This window comes from Physella acuta, unplaced genomic scaffold (genome assembly GCF_028476545.2).
Source record: "Physella acuta isolate Inbredline_101_S28 unplaced genomic scaffold, ASM2847654v3 ptg000414l, whole genome shotgun sequence".
In the NCBI taxonomy this organism is placed as follows: domain Eukaryota; kingdom Metazoa; phylum Mollusca; class Gastropoda; family Physidae; genus Physella; species Physella acuta.
Window position 1 is genome coordinate 170,763 of NW_026731933.1, and position 24,009 is coordinate 194,771.

General features: G+C 36.3%; 1 protein-coding gene across 1 annotated transcript in view; it reads right to left on the reverse strand.

The window, feature by feature from the left end:
* The window catches only part of LOC131942606 (dynein axonemal heavy chain 7), a 61,467-nt gene that overhangs the window by 19,896 nt on the left and 17,562 nt on the right, over window positions 1–24,009 (reverse strand). Inside the window, exons 22-47 of the mRNA XM_059302491.1 lie at window positions 22,969–23,118; window positions 21,960–22,142; window positions 21,069–21,248; window positions 20,418–20,549; window positions 20,115–20,210; window positions 19,035–19,160; window positions 18,666–18,779; window positions 17,999–18,196; window positions 16,240–16,395; window positions 15,861–16,029; window positions 14,639–14,765; window positions 13,678–13,894; window positions 12,686–13,002; window positions 11,283–11,424; window positions 8,972–9,085; window positions 7,904–8,022; window positions 7,049–7,229; window positions 5,938–6,057; window positions 5,361–5,470; window positions 4,542–4,731; window positions 3,888–4,028; window positions 3,282–3,485; window positions 2,563–2,705; window positions 1,830–1,953; window positions 1,212–1,339; window positions 762–876 (exon numbers count right to left, since the gene is read on the reverse strand). Coding sequence (XP_059158474.1) covers window positions 762–876; window positions 1,212–1,339; window positions 1,830–1,953; window positions 2,563–2,705; window positions 3,282–3,485; window positions 3,888–4,028; window positions 4,542–4,731; window positions 5,361–5,470; window positions 5,938–6,057; window positions 7,049–7,229; window positions 7,904–8,022; window positions 8,972–9,085; window positions 11,283–11,424; window positions 12,686–13,002; window positions 13,678–13,894; window positions 14,639–14,765; window positions 15,861–16,029; window positions 16,240–16,395; window positions 17,999–18,196; window positions 18,666–18,779; window positions 19,035–19,160; window positions 20,115–20,210; window positions 20,418–20,549; window positions 21,069–21,248; window positions 21,960–22,142; window positions 22,969–23,118 — 3,996 coding nt within the window. The remainder of the gene's footprint in view (window positions 1–761; window positions 877–1,211; window positions 1,340–1,829; window positions 1,954–2,562; window positions 2,706–3,281; window positions 3,486–3,887; window positions 4,029–4,541; window positions 4,732–5,360; window positions 5,471–5,937; window positions 6,058–7,048; window positions 7,230–7,903; window positions 8,023–8,971; window positions 9,086–11,282; window positions 11,425–12,685; window positions 13,003–13,677; window positions 13,895–14,638; window positions 14,766–15,860; window positions 16,030–16,239; window positions 16,396–17,998; window positions 18,197–18,665; window positions 18,780–19,034; window positions 19,161–20,114; window positions 20,211–20,417; window positions 20,550–21,068; window positions 21,249–21,959; window positions 22,143–22,968; window positions 23,119–24,009) is intronic.

Sequence of the window (24,009 nt, forward strand, 5' to 3'; positions counted from 1 at the left end):
ATTAACATCTCATGATATTACAAAACTATACTGGCAGCTCATATTATTAGAAAACTATTAACATCTCATGATATTACTAAACTATACTGGCAGCTCATATTATTAGAAAACTATTAACATCTCATGATATTACAAAACTATACTGGCAGCTCATATTATTAGAAAACTATTAACATCTCATGATATTACAAAACTATACTGGCATCTCATATTATTAGAAAACTATTAACATCTCATGATATTACTAAACTATACTAGCAGCTCATATTATTAGAAAACTATTAACATCTCATGATATTACTAAACTATACTGGCAGCTCATATTATTAGAAAACTATTAACATCTCATGATATTACAAAACTATACTGGCAGCTCATATTATTAGAAAACTATTAACATCTCATGATATTACAAAACTATACTGGCAGCTCATATTATTAGAAAACTATTAACATCTCATGATATTACAAAACTATACTAGCATCTCATATTATTAGAAAACTATTAACAATTCACGATATTACAAAACTATACTGGCACCTCATGTTATTAAAAACAATTGTGCAAGCCCATCAAATTACTTACAAAATAATCCAGCAAATAATTATTTAATTTGTTTTATGTAAATCAAAATATAAACAGTTGTATTATTTTAAAATTTAAGAAAAGATATATTAAAGTTTTCATGGTATTAATTCATGTAGCATTATTATTAACTTTTCATGAACATATTTTGTAAGCTAAGAGGAAAACAACTCACAAATCTAAATGCTGAAGTGAAAGCCCCAAGATAAGCAACAATTCCAGATGATACTAGGACATCTCCTGTTAAATTGCTGTAGGTTTCACTCAGACTTTTGGCAGCATTTTCCCACCTATATATTTAAACAATAAAGTTAACTTGAAAGGCCAAACTTATATTCAAACAATCATGGTAAACTTTAATGGCCAAATTTTTATACAATGTTTATTAAGTCTGACTGATCTGATCAAAAAAGCATTCACACAATTGTTTTAAATCAACATCACCTACACTTTTACTTCATGTTTTATTTACTATTATAACATTGTATAGTATTTATTTCTAAAACAAAGGTGTAAATCAAAATTTTAAAAGTCATCACTGAATGTCCAGTTTTAGTAACAAAAAAGCTAAAGATAGAGCTATGTGGGTATGCTAGAAGAGCACTGACAACTAAAGATCTTGTACCTGGATTTCTCCCCTCCAAGGCCACCAATCAACTGTGAGGCTCTCTCTAGCTTTTTCTGGCACAAATCCACTTGGTTCTCAAGGTCAGCTTTTTTTTGTTTGTTGTTCTCTAGTGTGTCTTCAAGTTTCTGCACACAAAATTATGGTCCAAAATTTAAAAAAAAACTCATTTGATTTTGTATTATTGGAATTCTAATTTCTGTCCTATTAAATGCTACATAAAAACTAAACAGAAGTATAAACTAAAAAGAATAAAATGGGACATAAAAAATTAAAAAGAAACAAAGACAGGTCTTGTGTAAAGCACCAAGCTCAGGCTTGACTTGAACCTCCGAACAAGTAACTAAGGTCTAGGACATTACCCCCACCCTCCAGAGAAAATTACCCCTGGATAAATACCCCCTTGTGTCAATACATATCAAAATTAAACCTATGCCTCTCCATATCCAGCTCTCTTTCCCTATATCAGTCCCTATCAGCACCCATCTCAATATCCAGGGCTATTCTTTAATTCCCACCCTACCCTTAACCCTTTCTTCAACCCTAGCCCCCAACTTATCTGAAACCTATCCCTATCTTCAAATGACCGGGTGGGGTCGGGGTGGGGGGATAACTCACCTGCAGTTTGCCTTGAACCTCTCGCAGTGAAGCTCTCTTCTTTTCTAAGGAAGTCATGGCAGCTTTGAGCTCCCCCTCTGCTTCTTTCAGAGCTGCTTGCTTGGGGGCTACAATTTTCACCACACTATCAACAAATTAAAGTATGTAAATAAAAAAATCAATTTTAGTTGCACTAAACTATTCCCCCCTCCCCCTTTATAAGAAAGAAAAGATGTCCATATTTCCACAGTTAAAACATCTTAAATGCTGAGAATCTTCTTCTTCTTCGTTCTTAATTTTAGTGTTGGGAGGGATCGAGCCTTATCTGCCAGAAGGTTTGAACTCGAGACTTTTTTTTAATTTTTCAACCATGAGCTTTGCCGACACGACCATGCTTCCATCACAATTAAGGATTACGTGTCAACTGGTTATGCGCCATTGAGGCCATTGACTCCGATTTCAGCCTGCTTTTCTTTTTGGATTTGCTTCCATAGCCTTTGTCCAACCAAGAACAAACTACAAGTTGTTTGATTTTGGAGTTGTCTCTACTAGAAGAGTGGCTGTCCCCAGCTAACGAGCCTCATCTGCCCGAGGGTTCGAACTCGAGACTTTTCGGTTTAGCAACCATAAGCTTTACCGACTTGACCATGCCGACCCTTATGCTGAGAATGAATGAAAAATAAAATGGTTAAATTTAACTCTTGCATGATACTAAAGAACAATAGCTTCTATCTGATAATTAAAAAGACATTACTCATCATATTTATCCATGGCCCTGACCCATTTGCATAGACCCTCACAGGCAGTGGAGGCTGATTTGATTTTATCCGGGTCAAAATCAGGATTTGGGATGTACTGTTTTCTTATCCTTGTTATATTATCTTTTGGGATGTTATCCTGTAACATTAAAGAGCAATAACTCTTATCATTTTTCTGACTTGGTACACAAGCACACTTTGAGAGACTCAATCCTTAGGATAAAATACACAAATTTAAGAGAATCCTTAGGATGTAATACACAAATTTACATAAAGAGAATCCTTAGGATGTAATACACAAATTTACATCAAGAGAATCCTTATGATGTAATACACAAATTTACATCAATAGAATCCTTAGGATGTAATAGAAAAATATACATCAAGATAATCCTTATGATGTAATACAGAAATTTACATCAAGAGAATCCTTAGGATGTAATAAACAAATGTACATTAAGAGAATCCTTAAGATGTAGTATACAAATGTAATTCAAGAGAATCCTTATGATGTAATACACAAATGTACATTAAGAGAATCCTTAGGATGTAGAATAAAATTGAACATCAAGAGAATCCTTATGATGCAGTACACAAATATACAAAGAGACTACAGTATAATAAAAAATTTAAGTCAGATATTTTTAAAAATAAATAATAAAAATTGATTTAACATGACCCAGTAGAAAATATCAACAACAAAAAAAGTCCAAACCTTGTCAAATTCACGCAACTGTTCTAAAAATTTCATGTCACCAAGCATTTTTTTGGATGGGCCCCAGTAGTCGTCAATTTTCTTGCCAGATCCATCCGGGGCATTGATCCTCTCTGGCTTAATTCCTCTGAGTACACAGACTGCCTCTAGCACCAGTTTGACCAGGTATGGGGGGCTCTTCATGGTTTTCACCACCGTTACATCCTGTACTCAGTTTTTAAAATAAAAAGTTTCCCATCAGCGAGTGGGGATAGTGTGTTGTAAGGTAAGACAGGTGTATTGTAAGGTAAGACCAGGTGTGTTGTAAGGTAAGATCAGGTGTGTTGTAAGGTAAGACCAGGTGTGTTGTAAGGTAAGACCAGGTGTGTTGTAAGGTAAGACCAAGTATGTTGTAAGGTAAGACCAGGTGTGTTGTAAGGTAAGACCAGGTGTGTTGTAAGGTAAGACCAGGTGTGTTGTAAGGTAAGCCAGGTGTGTTCTAAGGTAAGACCAGGTGTGTTGTAAGGTAAGACCAGGTGTGTTGTAAGGTAAGACCAGGTGTGTTGTAAGGTAAGCCAGGTGTGTTCTAAGGTAAGACCAGGTGTAGTGTAGGGTAAACCTACTTACATTTTGTGTTAAGGTATTTAGTGCACTAAGTGCAGCCTCCAGGGCAGGCAAGGCGAGGGCAAGTTGAGCATCGCAATCATCTTTTATAGCTTTCGCTGCAGAAGCTTGTTCATTGGCTATAGCTTCATCAGCTTTCACTATCTAATGTAAAAGAAAGGATTTAGTTTATTACTTATTAATTTCACATTCTCAAAGAAGTTTCATCAAGACATTGAAAAAACAAAAATATGACAGCAACCCTAACAAACATTACATATTAATTCTTCTAAAATTTAGTTATCTTTATAAACTCAATTCTATTTTCCTTACCTAAACATAGAATAAAAAATTCAATAGGATTTACATTTTATCTACAACATTTGTTCATAGCCAGTAAATTGACAAAAAAATTAATTAAAATTTTAAAATAATATATATTTGGTGGGGAGGTCAATGACCTATGTTTAAATCTTGCATCATCACAGTATACCAGTAAATTAACAAAATAGTTTAAAAAATTTAAAAATATTTACCACAAACAGCAAAAAAATTCATTAAAATTTTAAAATAATACATACCAGTAAATAGAAATTATTTTTATATATAAAGATGAAATGATAAAGATAACGGCCAATAAAATTAAATTTTAAGAAAATATCATAGAGCGAGTCTCACCTTCTCAACCTTGGCAACCTCCACGGAATCCTTCTCAATGACCACCATGATGTCTGAGACTTCCTTGGAGGCGACGACGAGCTGGGGCTGCAGCTCCGTCAGTTCCTGCTGCATCACCGACACCTGGGCTGCGGCAGACGCCAGCTTCTCCAGGCCGACGACATACCTCATCTTCTGGGTCATCACCTGACTGAAAGTTTCAAAAGACACAACAATCATTATCTAATGTTACAGGCAAGCAGAGTAACTTTTCTGACTTGATGTTTAATATGGCTAATGTGTGGTCAATGGTCAATAGGGCAGATGAAATCCTGTTAGTCCTTCTCTTTGGCCATGGTATATTAAGGGGCTTATTGACCTGTTATGGGATGGTGCTATGGGTCAAGAACATGAAGGCTAACCCAAAAGTTTCAAGTGTGTATACCAGAGTCAAGTCTGTAGGGCAACCTGAGTTCACCCAGCTCACATTTAAAAAGTAAAGGCAGTTGGGCATAGAACTCTGTCACAATATCTTTTTATGCACTTTGGTCAAGGAACCAGGTCAACTCTACTTCATCTACCCAAACATTAAGTAACATGTTGCATACTTTGTTGCATTAACTTCCCCAAATAGAGACAGGTTCCCATACGAGCTGAGTGAACTCGTTGATAGACTAGTATTAGAATTTGAACTCAAGTCCTTCTTGTTTGTAATCATTTACTTCACCACACAACCAATTCATCTTTCACATTTGCACTTGCTTTTTTAAAAGAAAAATCTCTTGTCAAATGAGATAATTTTTTAAAAAACACCACCACACATACAAATGTTGTGCTTACTCTCTTTTGTTGGTGAGCAGGTTCTTGAATGTGCTGATCAGTTCCAGGTAGGAGGTAGGTGTCACATAATTGTGACGGTCAAGCTCATGTAAAAACCTCATTGACAGTTCCTGAAGCAAGTTGAGGGAGATGGGAATTGTAATAATAGCACTGCTACAGCCAGAGATAATTATTATCTTTGGCTGTAGCAGTTTCATTTTTTTGGTATAATAAATAAAATGTTCTTTATGTTTCCTCATGTACATTTCTATAGCAATGGGTGGATCTTAAAAGAGTCATGGCAGCTTAGCCCTCACCAGGATATATATTTGTATATGTCTAGCCTCATTCCCAAAACTTATAAACCTACCTACGCCTCTGTGTATATAATAAAGGCATGTAGTTCACCTACAAAAGTAGGTTTTCCTGTGAGTGTACAAATGATTCACCTGCATATGTAAAAATGGAGCTGATCAAGCTCAATCATTTCTATAGCCTCCAGGTGACTTACCTGTGTGGTCTGATGGAAGTGTTTGCACATGACAATCACCCCATGTTTCTCATGATCCTCCATTTCTATAGCCTCCAGGTGACTTACCTGTGTGGTCTGATGGAAGTGTTTGCACATGACAATCACCCCATGTTTCTCATGATCCTCCATTTCTATAGCCTCCAGGTTACGCGATGCAACAGCCTCTAGTGCATCATCTGGCCAGGCCTGGGAGATTTGATGTCAAACATTAAATAAACAGGCTGGTGAAATTCTAGATTAGACATCACAACATTAAAGGACAACACTAAATATAACATCAAACATATTAGATGTAACATACAAGACACATAACATACCATAGCCCAAACATGCAATAGACCTAACATACTAGAGACATAAAATACCATAGACCTAACTTACCTTAAACCTAACATTCATTAGACCTAACATACCATAGACCGAACAACATGCCATAAACTTGACCTACCATAGACCTAACATACCACAGACATAAAATACCATAGACCTAACATACCATAGACCTAACATACTATAAACATAGCATACCAAAGACCTAACATACCATAGACCTAACATATCAGAGACATAAAATACCATAGACCTAACATACCAGAGACCTAACATACTATAGACCTAACATACCAGAGACCTAACATACCACAGACCTAAAATACCATGGACCTAACATACCATAGACCTAACATATCAAAGACCTCACATACCAACCTAACAAATATCAAATACCAACATAAAATAGGAACCCATTATTGTGAGTTATATAAAAAAAAATCTAATTTCTTGAAGTAACTGAACCCACAATGTTAATACCTTGCCCCATGTTAACAAAACCCACCACCTCAAAACCCTGTAACTTGTAGTGACTCACTTGAAACCAGCCCATGTTAAACAAACCCACCACGTTAAAACCCTGTAACTTGTAGTGACTCACTTGAAACCAGCCCATGTTAACCAAACCCACCACGTTAAAACCCTGTAACTTGTAGTGACTCACTTGAAACCAGCCCATGTTAACCAAACCCACCACGTTAAAACCCTGTAACTTGTAGTGACTCACTTGAAACCAGCCCATGTTAACCAAAACCACCACCTTAAAACCCTGTAACTTGTTGTGACTCACTTGAAACCAGTTAACCAAACCCACCACCTTAAAACCTTGTAACTTGTTGTGACTCACTTGAAACCAGTTGACAGTGCAGCAGTTGACCAGGGAGGGAAACTTCCTGAGTCTGCTCCTGAAGGCGTCCCCTATAGGGCTCATGGAGAGCACCACGTGTAGCTGGTCCCTGACGCGGGAGATAAACAGGTTGAACAGTGACAGCATCGACCCATCCGTCTGCTGACTTTTGTCTCTCATCCTGGAATCAAGGTAAAACACAACTTAAAGTCACAGTTTTGTTTAGAGCTAAGGACTTTTTTAAAATTTAAATACTTTAAGTTGTATTGTTTTGAGAATTGGAACCTATGATTATTTCTTATCTGTAAGATTTTATATTGTTTTATTTCTACAAAAAGAGCCTATATTTTTTTTAAATGTTTAAGATTTTTAGTTGTTTTGTTGCAACAATAAGAATATATAAATATTTTTAATCTTTGAGATTTTAAGTTGTTTTATTGCTGCAATCAGAACATATTTTAAAAAAAAAATGTTTTGTTTAGAACTAATTCTTACTGAATACTGGATAACAATTAACTAATTAGATACATCAACAATCAAGTGAAGTTTGATCAAATGATTATTGTAAATTAAGCACTTGATGTGTGTGTATGTGTGGGGGGGGGGGGGGGGTTGACCTTATAAAGAAAAGAAGGTAATCACATATTTAGAACCAAAATTTTTGCTTTAGTAAAAACATTCTGTTTTTTTTCCTTCCAAGCAGAATTAGCTAGGTAGTTACATGTTTGCCCATCAGCCAGCATTTTAAAATAAAACAAAGAAATAATTTTAACCGAGCTCAAACAGTAAAAATAAACTTGAATGTAACACAAAGAATCAACAGGTGCACTGAAACTTTCTCAGTGTACAGTTTACCTATCGATTGCTCTCATTTTCTCACAAATTTCCATTTTTTCTTCCATCTCAAACAAGCCTGGAACCTCACCAGCATTCAAGAGGCCATTAACGTCTTCTAAAAATGACTCTTGCTTTATCTAAAAGTTGCAAGGGATATTTGACCATCAAAACTGCTATGAATAATCTTATAAACAAACCTTATTCCATTGAACAAAAGTAACGATATACAGAATATTTATATCTTAAAGTGGTTCTTCTTTTAACGGACAGTTCTAGGGGTTCCATTTAAAAAACTAACAAAAACAATTGACTAATGCTGTGAGGGTTCACCTTTTTAAAAAAAAATGTTTTTTTACTGGCTGACTGTTTAAAGGTTTTGATGGGAATGAAAAAAAAACAAAAGTATTTTATTGATCTATTTGTATCAGCAGTTGTTAAAGTGGAAAATAATTTAACCCTGAATTTTAGTGATTATTATGTCATGACTCTCAATATATTCTGTACAAGCGAGTATATAAGCATCTTATAGATCATGATCCTTAATTTATTTGAACAAAAATGTATAAAATTAAGCAGTGCAGAGGTCGTGACCTCTTTTTTATTTGTACAAGCAGATATAACATCAAGCACCCTGTAGGTCATGACCTTCCATATATTCAATACAAGCAGATATAACATCAAGCACCCTGTAGGTCATGGCCTTCCATATATTCAATACAAGCAGATATAACATCAAGCCCCCAATGCGTCTCGACCTACCATATATTCAATAAAGCAAGTATAACATCAAGCACCCTATAGGTCATGACCTTCCATATATTCTGTAAAGAAAGTATAACATCAAGCACCCTATAGGTCATGACCTTCCATATATTCTGTAAAGAATGTATAACATCAAGCACCCTATAGGTCATGACCTTCCATATATTCTGTAAAGAGTGTATAACATCAAGCACACTATAGGTCATGACCTTCCATATATTCTGTAAAGAATGTATAACATAAATCCCCCTGCAGGTCATGACCTTCCATATATTCTGTAAAGAATGTATAACATCAAGCAGCCTACAGTCTATCTAACCTCACCTGTGTGTCTGAGAAGAGAAACACACAACCCCCAGAGGTTTCTGTTGCTTTTCTTAAAATTCTTTTCAGGTCATCTCTCCACTCCACATTGGTGTAGCTCTTAGAGATCTCCACCTGGGCAGATAGCATGTCATGGTCAACATGGTCAGATAACATGTCTGGTCAGATAACATGTCTGGTCAACATGGTCAGATAACATGTCTGGTCAGATAACATGTCTGGTCAGATAACATGTCTGGTCAGATAAAATGTCTGGTCAGATAACATGTCTGGTCAGATAAAATGTCTGGTCAGATAACATGTCTGGTCAACATGGTCAGATAACATGTCTGGTCAACATGGTCAGATAACATGTCTGGTCAACATGGTCAGATAACATGTCTGGTCAGATAACATGTCTGGTCAGATAACATGTCTGGTCAACATGGTCAGATAACATGTCTGGTCAGATAACATGTCTGGTCAACATGGTCAGATAACATGTCTGGTCAGATAACATGTCTGGTCAACATGGTCAGATAACATGTCTGGTCAGATAACATGTCTGGTCAGATAACATGTCTGGTCAGATAACATGTCTGGTCAACATGGTCAGATAACATGTCTGGTCAGATAACATGTCTGGTCAACATGGTCAGATAACATGTCTGGTCAGATAACATGTCTGGTCAACATGGTCAGATAACATGTCTGGTCAGATAACATGTCTGGTCAACATGGTCAGATAACATGTCTGGTCAGATAACATGTCTGGTCAACATGGTCAGATAACATGTCTGGTCAGATAACATGTCTGGTCAACATGGTCAGATAACATGTCTGGTCAGATAACATGTCTGGTCAACATGGTCAGATAACATGTCTGGTCAGATAACATGTCTGGTCAACATGGTCAGATAACATGTCTGGTCAGATAACATGTCTGGTCAGATAACATGTCTGGTCAACATGGTCAGATAACATGTCTGGTCAGATAACATGTCTGGTCAACATGGTCAGATAACATGTCTGGTCAGATAACATGTCTGGTCAGATAACATGTCTGGTCAGATAACATGTCTGGTCAGATAAAATGTCTGGTCAGATAACATGTCTGGTCAACATGGTCAGATAACATGTCTGGTCAACATGGTCAGATAACATGTCTGGTCAGATAACATGTCTGGTCAGATAAAATGTCTGGTCAGATAACATGTCTGGTCAACATGGTCAGATAACATGTCTGGTCAACATGGTCAGATAACATGTCTGGTCAGATAACATGTCTGGTCAACATGGTCAGATAACATGTCTGGTCAGATAACATGTCTGGTCAGATAACATGTCTGGTCAGATAACATGTCTGGTCAGATAAAATGTCTGGTCAGATAACATGTCTGGTCAACATGGTCAGATAACATGTCTGGTCAGATAACATGTCTGGTCAGATAACATGTCTGGTCAGATAACATGTCTGGTCAGATAACATGTCTGGTCAGATAACATGTCTGGTCAGATAAAATGTCTGGTCAGATAACATGTCTGGTCAGATAACATGTCTGGTCAGATAACATGTCTGGTCAGTTAACATGTCTGGTCAGATAACATGTCTGGTCAGATAACATATCTGGTCAGATAACATGTCTGGTCAGTTAACATGTCTGGTCAGTTAACATGTCTGGTCAGTTAACATGTCTGGTCAGTTAACATGTCTGGTCAGTTAACATGTCTGGTCAGTTAACATGTCTGGTCAGATAACATGTCTGGTCAGATAACATCTCTGGTCAATATTGCATACTGGGTTGTCAATATTATAACATGATAACTAATGCTTAGCTTTAATATAGATCATTAACTTTTACATATCCTAGAAGAAACAATTCCATTGTAGCCTTTCTTTCAACTTTTTTATCTACTCAAAAGTTAGAAAACTCCTTAGTTAAAACAATTTTTTTTTTTAAATCAAACACACAGTTAAAAAAAAGAACACTAAAGAGATAACATTTAAAGACAATGTTTCAATCATTACAGAGCAATTTTTTTTTTATTTGATACACTATTGAAGAGTGTGTTTTTGTTGTGGGTAGGCATATATATTTACATTTCACTGAACAAGCTGACTGTTTTTCCTTATAATAAATAAGCCTTTTATCATTTTGCTATAAGAGATTAAAAAAAAATGTATTGAAGTTTCTTTAAGTGATTTATTTTTTTTCCTTTTACTTTAATCACAACATATAAAATAGGATTTAAGCTCTTTAAAAAAAATTTTTTTTTGGTGCCTACAGTTTAAACACCAATTAATTACTTCAGCCAGGAAGCACTAACTAACCTGGAAGACCTCGTAGTCTGAAATATAAGCTGCTAGTCTGGTCAAGGACTGCCGCCCTGATCCTCCAACCCCCACCAGCAGGGCGTGGCTGCATGGCTGTTTTAGTATCCTGGCTATTCTGGACACATGCTCTATAGCGAACCTATATTTAGAAGACAGGATACAGGATAGACATAATGGTAAAGTTAACAACACAGGATAGATGTCATGGTAAAGTTAACAACACAGGATAGACGTCATGGTAAAGTTAACAACACAGGATAGATGTAATGGTAAAGTTAACAATACAGGATAGATGTAATGGTAAAGTTAACAATACAGGATAGATGTAATGGTAAAGTTAACAACACTGGATAGACATAATGGTAAAGTTAACAACACCGGATAGACATAATGGTAAAGTTAACAACACTGGATAGACATAATGGTAAAGTTAACAACACTGGATAGACATAATGGTAAAGTTAACAACACTGGATAGACATAATGGTAAAGTTAACAACACTGGATAGACATAATGGTAAAGTTAACAACACTGGATAGACATAACGGTAAAGTTAACAACACTGGATAGACATAATGGTAAAGTTAACAACACTGGATAGACGTAATGGTAAAGTTAACAACACTGTTTCCCTTATAATTATGTTTTACTTCAATAGTTTGGTATCTTCACAAACCATCAAATTAATCATAAAAATGTAGACATATTGCTTCATAAAGATATAAATAATTTAAAGGTTTGTATTCTCTTTTTCTTGTTAAAATGAAGATCATTAGTTGTCTCAGTATTTGTATCAGTGGTAACTTCATTATATATATATATATATATATATATATATATATATATATATATATATATATATATATATATATATATATATATATATATATATATATATATATATATATATATATATATATATATATATATATATATACCAGGAACAACAAGTTCTAAATGCCCTTATTAGATCTGTATTTTACTTTACTCAACTCTAGTGCTAGCCACATATCAAATATCAGCTGGTGACCAGCTAGCCATACACAAATTTCAGAAACATTGAGCTCTGTCATTTACTCCTTAAGACCATAGCATTAAATAACAGCATTTTACTTGACATAACTCAAGCACTAAACAACTTCAGCTGACAGTAACTGACCAACTGGACAACACAAAAAATGAGAATGTTACTTTACATAACTCTAGCACTAAACAACTTCAGCTGACAGTAACTGACCAACTGGACAACACAAAAAATGAGAATGTTACTTTACATAACTCTAGCACTAAACAACATCAACTGACCAGCTGGGCATTACCACAGAAAAAATATCCTCAACCTTAAATGACACCAGTGCTAAACAACATGCAATAACAGCAAGTGACCAGCTGGACGTACCGAAACAAGACCAAGTCCATTGGCTTCTTGCTGATCTGGTTGAACTCGGCCAAGTACCCCATGAGAATCTTCTGCACAGCGTCCAAATCCCTGGCCTCCACGTACAGCCTGTTCTCCCCCGTAGGATCAGTGAAGTCGCAGTAAATCAGGGACCTCATGTTGTCCTCTGTCACCTCACCTGTGCCCTCTGTGTCCAGGTGAGCCAGCAGCACGTTGAAGTTTTCCTTCATGATGTCTTTGATGACATCCCGGCAGCATTCAAAGAGCCAGGTGCGATCAGAGTCGTCAATCAGACGATCACCAAACACTCGGTTTATCTGAAATATTGGAGGAACCAATTCATTCTTTGCTGAAAAACATGGAGGCAAGTTTATATTATTCTTTTGTACCTGAAACATTGGAGGAACCAATCCATTGTTTGCTGAAAAACATGGAGGCAAGTTTATATTATTCTTAAACGCTTTCCTTACTGTAAGCAAGTTTAGAACATTCTTTAACGCTTTCCCTACTGTAAGCAAGTTTAGAACATAATTTAACTCTTTCCCTACTGTAAGCAAGTTTAGAACATGTAAGCAAGTTTAGAACATTCTTTAACTCTTTCCCTACTGTAGGCAAGTTTAGAAAATTATTTAACTCTTTCCCTACTGTAGCGAGTATAGAACATTCTTTAACTCTTTCCCAGCAGTAAGCAAATTGAGAATATTTTAACTCTTTTCCTACTGTAAGCAAGTTAAAACCATTCTTTAACTCTTTTATAACCAATATTTATAAATTTTGTACGCAACATTTTGGGTGTCACATTGGAGCAAGTTAAAATCTCATCAATTCAATTTCCTTACAAATTTTTTACAAAAAAAATAAATGTAATCAACCAATGATAAAAACAATTAACCAATAATAGAAACTAATTTGTAAATAACAACCTACTCAACTTCTAAATACACTCAGGTCACATGACAGTCACCTGACACACTGAAGTAAACCGGACTGACCTCATGAAGCCAGAGCCTTTTGATAGCCTGGGCATCTGGTGCGGACGCAGGGGTGGACAATAAAATCCCCTGAATGACTCGGCTAAAGTCACGCAGGTTGAACAGGTAATGACTTTTGGCAGGTGTAGGCAGGAGATTGAACATTGCCTGCTGGTAAACTTTCAGGGTTGCTTGTATGACATGGGGTATAACTGATTTCATTGTCTCTGGGAATTCCCTAAAACAGGACAAAGCTGGAATTCAGAAGCTTGTAAAGATATGAAATATTTTTAATATGAATTGTGTTGGCTGTGTTAGTTCTATAACCAAAAGTATTCTGTTGCTCTTTTAACACAAAACTAATTTTTAGGACCAAGCCCATATGGAAAGGGATTGGTCACAGAAATTAACATGTTGCTCTGGTATTCTAGACCAATCAAAACAAATTATCCATATTAACAAGTGGTACCAAAGTTTGGTTTATTAAGCTGCCTCCATGCTACACAATAAGCCCTTTATTTTTATCTGCTACTTAATATTTACCATCCCCCACTTTAACCAAGTACTTGTAGCTTGTATCTTTATTCTATGTACATGACATTATGGTCAAACAATAGAGGAATCTGTTCTATCTCTTTCACATACTGTCGTTACCAGCTCAAGCTTTTGTTCATTTGCTGGAAAAAAGTGAGTTGACTCAGCTTAGTTGGGTACCCGAACCCAGCCAGAGAAAGTAAAGATGGCACAGTACAGTACTCATCACACAACTCTTTCATATAGTAAAGTTACCCTTTTTGTACCTGGAGGTCCACTGGGTAGATAAGGTTGAGCACACCTGTGTCTGTGACCTCTACGAAGGGATTCAGAGGCCAAGGACACAGATGAACTCTACTTCACCTGCCAGACGGACCATCAAGAGTGAAAGAAAAAAAAAAAAACATGATTAACTTTTTATCCTGGTGCATGAACCAACAAAACTTACTGTGTGTCAAAATGCCAGCAGAGAATCTTGTTAAAAATGGTAACCATGGCGGCATCATCAAACTCATTGATGCTCATGCAGTTCAGGTGTCGCAGAAAGCGGGGAGTAACAAAGTTGCGCCCACCACCTGCCAATACAAATTTACACATTTAAGAAAAAAAACTTAACGTTATCTTCATTCACAAGTAACAAGTAGAATCCAATGTAGTTGCAATTACTTACTGGCTAAAGTTTAAGCCAATAGTTATATGTTTTTAAATAATTAAATATTTCTAATACATTATTATTCACATTGGCTGTAGTTTGTGGGATGTTACTCAGTCCACCCAGATACAATGGGTACCAGAATGGACTCATGTAAGGGAAAGTAAAGGTGTCTGAACATTGAACTGACCATACTATCCCTTCATATGCCTTTGTCATGGAAACAGATTAACTCTACTTCATTTGCGCTATTGACCATCAGATAACAATTTAGAATATTATTATTTACACTCTGAACTTTTATTTAAAATTAACTACTAATTTTACAGCATTTGTACTTTTTAAGTAAAAAAAAAAGAATTCCTGTAAGAAACATAACAAACCGTAAAAAAAAAAATTATGTGTAGCCCCTGTGTCAATTAAAGATAAATGGTAAAATTATTTTGAACTGCATGGACAGACTAGTCACAATACAAAACAAATGATGGTGACTAACCTGGGGGCCCTATGGCTCCGATGAATATCATATTGATTAGTCTGATGTTGCTGGTGCCACAATACAGAACAAATGATGGTGACTAACCTGGGGGCCCCATGGCTCCAATGAATATCATATCGATTAGTCTGATGTTGCTGGTGTTACAATACAGAACAAATGATGGTGACTAACCTGGGGGCCCCATGGCTCCAATGAATATCATATCGATTAGTCTGATGTTGCTGGTGTTACAATACAGAACAAATGATGGTGACTAACCTGGGGGCCCCATGGCTCCGATGAATATCATATCAATTAGTCTGATGTTGCTGGTGTTACAATACAGAACAAATGATGGTGACTAACCTGGGGGCCCCATGGCTCCGATGAATATCATATCCACCAGTCTAATGTTGCTGGTGCCACAATACAGAACACATGATGGTGACTAACCTGGGGGCCCCATGGCTCCGATGAATATCATATCCACCAGTCTAATGTTGCTGGTGTCACAATACAGAACAAATGATGGTGACTAACCTGGGGGCCCCATGGCTCCGATGAATATCATATCGATTAGTCTGATGTTGCTGGTGTCAGTCAAGTCGTACCAGTTCCAGTGGTCCAGCCACTGACGTAGCAGCTCTATGGGTGGCTGGGCCCCCCACTGCTCAGGTAGTGGCATGTTTAAGTCATCCACAAAGATTAACTGAAATAGATCAGGTTGGGGCATGTATAAGTTATCCACAAAGATAATCTGTTTTAAAAAATATAGAAAACTCCTATTCAAGTTGAGCTATTGCTTGTCACTAGAAATTGATTTTAATAATGTGTGAACTAACCCTAATGTATGACACCTCTTACATGTGATTAGTTAACTAGCCCTAATGAAGCATTAATACAGTAAAACCCAACTAACAGCTCTTTTCCCAGGAGGTGGCCCATAGACTCCCTTTCTTCTCTTGTCCAGCTTGGACATGATGATGTTCTGTGTCTGGGTCGAGCTGGTTTGGGCTGAGAAGTTCAGGATGTTGGGCTTGTAAATATTCTTGTCCAGCCTATTTAGGAGGAAATCCTGTTTGTATAGAGATAAAAAATTCAGTTACCTCCCTTGTTCTACTTTGTTACATTGCAGCCTGTTTACTTTTCAAACTGTAATATTGTAAATTTAAAAAAAATTGTACATACAACATTGAACACATTACAATAAAAAATCAGTGTACCCTGTACTAAGGATAAAATCTGTTAGTAAGGTAGACAAATTAGCCCATTTTAAGAAAACTTGAAGTTAGACTGAAGAATTTACAGTTAAGTAAACAAACTAACCAATTTTAATTTAAGTTAGAGACAAATGTAAGGTAGACACACTAATCCCACCTTAACAATAGATTAATTTCAAGATTAATGATCTGAACATCTTACTTTAAGACACACTCCACTATATGAACATCTTACTGTAAGGTAGACACTACACTACATGAACAACTCACTGTAAGGGAGACACACTACGCTACATGAACATCTTACGGTAAGGTAGACACACTACACTATATCATATAGTATATGAACAACAAGTAGACACACTACACTATATGAACAACAAGCAGACAACAAGTAGACACACTATGCTACATGAACAACTTACTGTAAGGTTGACACTCTACACTATATGAACAACTTACTGTAAGATAAACACACTACACTATATGAACAACAAGCAGACAACAAGTAGACACACTATGCTACATGAACAACTTACTGTAAGGTTGACACTCTACACTATATGAACAACTTACTGTAAGATAAACACACTACACTATATGAACAAACAGCAGACAACAAGTAGACACACTATGCTACATGAACAACTTACTGTAAGGTTGACACTCTACACTATATGAACAACTTACTGTAAGATAAACACACTACACTATATGAACAACAAGCAGACAACAAGTAGACACACTATGCTACATGAACAACTTACTGTAAGGTTGACACTCTACACTATATGAACAACTTACTGTAAGATAAACACACTACACTATATGAACAACAAGCAGACAACAAGTAGACACAATATGCTACATGAACAACTTACTGTAAGGTTGACACTCTACACTATATGAACAACTTACTGTAAGATAGACACTCTACACTACATGAACAACTTACTGTAAGATAGACATACTACACTATATGAACAACTTACTGTAAGATAGACACACTACACTATATGAACAACTTACTGTAAGATGGACAAACTACACTATATGAACAACTTACTGTAAGGTAGACACTCTACACTATATGAACAACTTACTGTGAGGTAGACACACTACACTATATCAACAACAAGTAGACACACTACACCAGGGGTCGGCAACCTGCGGCTCGCGAGCCGCATGCGGCTCTTTTGATATCAAGATGCAGCTCTCCAGCTCCTTGAACAAATACTAATAATCTTAATAAAAAAACAAATTATTTGAAATAAAAAAATGTTAGTGGCTCTTTAAAACCAGGGAAATTTTGAAAATTGTAACTTTTGGCTCTTCCGCTTCAAAAGGTTGCCGACCCCTGCACTACACTATATGAACAACTTACTGTAAGATAGACAAACTACACTATATGAACAACTTTTTGTAAGATAGACACTCTACACTATATAAAAAACTTACTGTAAGGTAGACACTCTTGCCTGTCCCAGTGGGACCTACAACAAGGAAGTGTGCTTCATGCACTGTCAACATCTCCATCAGTGCTGTGTAGCGCACTGTGTCCACTGTGGGCACAATGATCTCATTGAAGGCTGCTTCAGGGGAGATTGGACTGGCATCCACCAGGTCTTCAGACCACAATGCCCATCTCCCACAGATCTGAAATTTTAATCAATACAACATTTCAGAACCTAAAGAAAAATTAAAGAAAATAATAACTTGATCAAGCGAACAGAAACACTAAGCCGCCCATTTTTGCCCTCTGTGTATTTGAATGGGAAAGACTCTAGAAAACTACACTCATATCACGTCATAACAACACTCATTAAAAACTAACCTGCCATATAGGTAATATCAGCTTAGCCATTTAAAAAACAAAAACGTTTTTTTTTTTTTCAAAATCATTTTCTAGGCTACCAATTAATTTTGATAATTAACATTGATATTAAAATTAAAGGTAAATAAATGTAGTTTTTAACTGTTTAAGTCATCTTAAACTATAATGAAGATTAAAATCTTAGGCAACACCTTAAATTATTTGACTTGATTACTTAAGATGTGTGAGCTTTCTCCAACAAAAATAAATAAATAAAAACAACTGGGGTCATTATCCTCCAGTATCTGATACCTTTTTCTCTGCTCCTGCGTTATCTTTAGACAAGAGCTCCATCAGATCCTCTGTAAACAGGTCTTCTGTTTCTTCCTCTCCACCTTTCTTCTTGGACTTGGGTTTTTCAAATTTCTGTTCAAATACACAAATATATTTTTATTCTATTCATTTTAACTACAATAAACCAGCATTTATTTTACGCTTTTTTTTTTTTACTATAAGCCATACAATAATATTTCAGACATGATTTAGAGACTTTTTTTGTTTTTCCTAGTGCATTAATTTTTCTTCAAACTTATAAAAATTATTTATATTTTCATGTAGGAAATAAGGCATAAAAAAAAAGAAAACAGAGTTAAAACACTACAAAACTGCCAATGGCTGTACCTCTTTCATAAACTGATAATCATAGATTGTCCCTTCTGGGGGGTAAGGCAGCATGTAAGGAGCTTCTAAGGGGGCCACATTATGAACAAAGCCCAGTGCTGCTCTCATGCTTTCAGTTAATGGGCCCTAGACATAGTGGAGATGATATTGTTGAAAACATGACATTTTGACATTATCATAATTTTAAAAATTTTAATCATCATATGAATAACATACAGATAGCAACAGTGAGAAGCCAGAATGGTAAAATTAGACAGATCAATACTAGGAGAAGGGGTCGGCGTGGTCGAGTCGGTAAAGCTCATGGTTGCTAAACCGAGAAGTCTCAAGTTCGAACCCTCGGGCAGATGAGGCTCGTTAGCTGGGGACAGCCACTCTTCTAGGAGAGACAACTCCAAAATTAAACAACTGCTGCCTTGTAGTTTGTTCTTGGTTGGACAAAGGCTATGGAAGCAAATCTAAAAAGAAAAGCAGGCTGAAATTGGAGTCAATGGCCTCAATGGCGCATAACCAGTTGACACGTAACGCTTAATTGTGTTGGAGGTGTGGTCGAGTCGGCAAAAAGCTCATGGTTGATAAATTCGAACAAAGTCTCGAGTTCAAACCCACTGGCAGATAAATCTCAATCCCCTTCAACACTAATAATTAAGAACGAAGAAGAAGAAGAAAAGAAATACTAGGAGACAAAAGGTATAAAAGGGAGACAACAAGAATTAAAGAGACAAAAGGTATTAAAGGGAGACAAAAGGAATTAAGGGGAGAAAAAAGGTATTATGGGAGACAAAGGGTAATAAAGAGAGATAAAGCTAATAAAATGGAGAGAAAATGTTATTAAAAGTAGACAAAAGTGTTGCATAGGGAGACAAAATTCTATTTACTTAAAAACGTATTATGAGGAAACAAATTAAAGGGAAACAAATACTATAGAGACTATGGGGTAATGAGATTACTGCTGGAATTATAATAATTTGTCCATATCATGAAAACAGCTAAATCTGTAACAATTCAATAAACATTATTTAAACTTATTCACATAAAATTATTGACCTAAACTTGACTTCATGTAATTGAAATTATTACCTTGATGAGATCTTTGACTAAGGAATCAAAACGTAGTCTGCCGTTTTGATCACAAGTTCCTCCAATTGACCACGTGAAGGAAAATAAAAAGATGCACTGCCAAAATAAGGGGGGAAAATAACTAATTACACCTACATAGCAAAGTTTTTAAATGAAATATTAAACAAAGATATGAACATAAATTTTAAAAATATAAGTTACTTCTATAAACATTAGATCCCTCAATATTAAATTTTATAAAGTGAAAAAAAACAACAACACAGTAACAGGTATTGTAATGCTATTTAAAAGAAGTGAGTTAACCTCAAGCCACATGACAATCTCTCTCTCATCCAGTTGGGTTATCTTCACATCACTGTGGAACTCTTCCATGTTGGCATCCATCAAATGCATCAGTGACATCACTAAATTGTGGTCAGTAGTTGGGGAGAGTTCCTGATTTTTTTTTTTAAAACAAAATTGTAAACATCAAGCAAAGCAAGAAGGCAGATAAAAAAATAAAAGCTAGAGCCTATGCTCTCTGGGTTTTTTCCCTGTTTTTAAATTCTAAGACTGGAGGGGATTTCCTGGAGCATAATTAAATATTACATTTAAACATGCAGTGTCATATGGCATGTAGATTTTTATTCAATTGACATTTATTTTTGGATGCTCTTCAATAGTAGAAGTTCTCAGAAGAACTTCTGTAAAGACAGCAGCTGTCCAGCTTAAGAGTTTTCTCTCCTGGATAGGTTGCTGTCCCAAGATAAAGAGCCTCATCTGGATAGGGTCTGCAAACCCAACTCTGGACTTTCAGGGTTGGCAGTCATGCACTCTTCCATCCTACCATAAACTTAAGCCACAATAACAAGTCAAATATGGCATGTTTTTTACTGCTAGACTTATTCTGTACATAATCTGTTTAAACATTAACATACAGAAAATATCAACATCATAAACACAAAAAACCCATACCTTGATTCCACATCTGCGAATTAACGCAAGCCCAGCATCCACAAATCTTTCAAACTGTTTGTTGACATGGGCTTTCATTGTATCCAAAAAAATCTGAGGCTTGGCTGACAGCCATGACTTTACTAGTGGACGCCAGCCTAAGGTCGCTGGCTCCATGTAGATCATACCACATCGAGACACCTATATAAGATAACAACATGGCTTTACTAGTGGACGCCAGCCTAAGGTCGCTGGCTCCATGTAGATCATACCACATCGAGACACCTATATAAGATAACAACATGGCTTTACTAGTGGACGCCAGCCTAAGGTCGCTGGCTCCATGTAGATCATACCACATCGAGACACCGACATAAGATAACAACATGGCTTTACAAGTGGACGCCAGCCTAAGGTTGCTGGCTCCATGTAGATCATACCACATCGAGACACCTACATAAGATAACAACATGGCTTTACTAGTGGACGCCAGCCTTAGGTCGCTGGTTCCATGTAGATCATACCACATCGAGACACCTACATAAGATAACAACATGGCTTTACAAGTGGATGCCATCATAAGGTTGCTGGCTCCATGTAGATCATACCACATCAAGACATAAATTTATATTGGACACATACAGTTGCTGGGGAAGTTGTATGATCTCTATGTTTTAAGTTACAAAATATTCTTCCATATTATTAACTTAAAAACAAAAATATTGGGAACATACAGTTGCTGTGGAAGTTGTATGATTTCCATGTTACAAAACATCCTTCCATATTATTAACTTAAAACAAAAAAACAATTTTGAACACATACAGTTGCTGGAAAAGTTGTATGATTTCCATGTTACAAAACATCCTTCCATATTATTAACTTAAAACAAAAAAAAAATTTTGAACACATACAGTTGCTGGGGAAGCCGCCTCCAAATCCATGGGTTCGAAGATGAGATTGGTTGTGGGCATGAGCTGGATGATCTCCCCACTCATGAGGCAGAGCTTCTTGTTGTCGTCCAGCACAGTGTTCATGTTTTCAATCCACACTGCGTCCACTGGTCCATCAAATATAAGCCACTTCCTATCATTGTTCTGACACAAAAAGCGATCAAACAAGGGTTATTTGGTAATTACCAAAAACAGATGGGTTTTTTAATTCTTGTTTTAATTATATCTGCTGTTTCTTTTGTTAGTAAAGTTCCCCTTCCAAACCTGACAGTCTATGGGGCAAGTGAAGTAGAGTTCACCTGTTTCTGTGATCTCTGTATATTAAGGGATAGTGTGGTCAGCACTATGCCCAGCTGCCTTTACCTACCTAACCTGCGTTTGGTACCCATAGGAACTAGGTTGACTCAGGGACAGTCTGCTGACTTGAAACCTGATTCGAACTCAAGACTTACAGGTTAGCAATCTAGCTCTCTACCACTAGGCCACTCCGTCCACTTTTCTTTTGTTAGGTAATGATAAAGTTTTTAAAGCAAAATTAAAAAGCCAGACTACTCCTGCAGTATGTTATATATCTATTTATTATAATAGTAACAAGAAATCATTATAGTTGATAAAGCAAAACTCCTGTAGCATGTTATTAGTCTATATTATTATAATAATAGCAAGAAATCATTACATTTTATAAAGCAAAATTCCTGTAGCATGTTATTAGTCTATATCAGGGGTCTCCAAACTTTTCAGTCCGAGGGCCGCATTACCTATCAAATGGCAGTTCGGGGGCCAGTTTCTTCCAGGCATGTCTTTGATTTTTCTGAGCAAAGTTCCTCAGCCATCATCAACAAATGTTTTTTTCAGTGGACAAAAAGAGCTCCGTGGGCCGGATGAGAGGACCTCGCGGGCCGCATCCGGCCCGCGGGCCGTAGTTTGGAGACCCCTGGTCTATATAATTATAATAATAGTTAGAAATTACGTTTGATATAGCGAAATTCCTGTAGTGTACTGCCAGAATACCATCAGACCATTCATGAGACACAGGGTCAAATCTGCCGTAGAGCTGACCCATGGTAATTGCTTTAGGGTTGATGACTGCTATTTGCACTCTGTGTTCCTCCATCAAGTCCTGAAATCAATTTAGGTAACCAAATAACATGGAAGAAACTTCTCTACAATTTTGTTTTTAAACCTCTAGAGATTGCCTTGTGAGAGAGACAATCTCTAGAGGTTTAGCCGAGGATAGGAAGAAATGGAAGGAAATGGTGGAGGCCCTATGCTCCATAAGGAGCAAAGAGGACTAAGTCAAAAAAAGTAAGTCAAGAGATTGCCTTGTGACTCTAGGTTTGGAATTCATCTAAAAAAACACAACCTAACTGGGATGGCATGGTAGAGAAGTAAAACATATGATTAACAGAATTTGGTTTAAGGTCACAAGAGGTTCAAAGCCCACTCTGATCTGATGGGTGACACAAGTCTCGTAACTAACGATGGCTAGACTAAAGGGCTGACTGTACTATATCACTATCACATCAAATGCTTTGGTCAAAGAAAAAGATAAAATCTACTTCCTCTAGATGATAGATCTAGTCTGAAATAGTTCTTTTTCCCTTTGTCAAGTAGCTACATTTACAATAAAACATGTTTAAAACACTGAGCAAGTAACAACTGATTTTTTAAGAACCCATAGTCTTTATCAGATGCAAATCAACACACATTCCTGCAAAAATGAACGATAACATTTACAGAAAATAAACATAAAACAATTTAACTATAATAATTTTTCCTCCACTAAATATCACCAAAAAAAATTTGTATAGGGAAGAACTGCAGGCCACATTTAAAAATAAATCTATCATAAATGTAATGTGTTTATAGATCATCTCCTGAACAAAATGAAATCATCCTGGAGTATACAGGATCATCTCCTGAACAAAATGAAATCATCCTAGGGTATACAGGATCATCTCCTGAACAAAATGAAATCATCCTAGGGTATACAGGATCATCTCCTGAACAA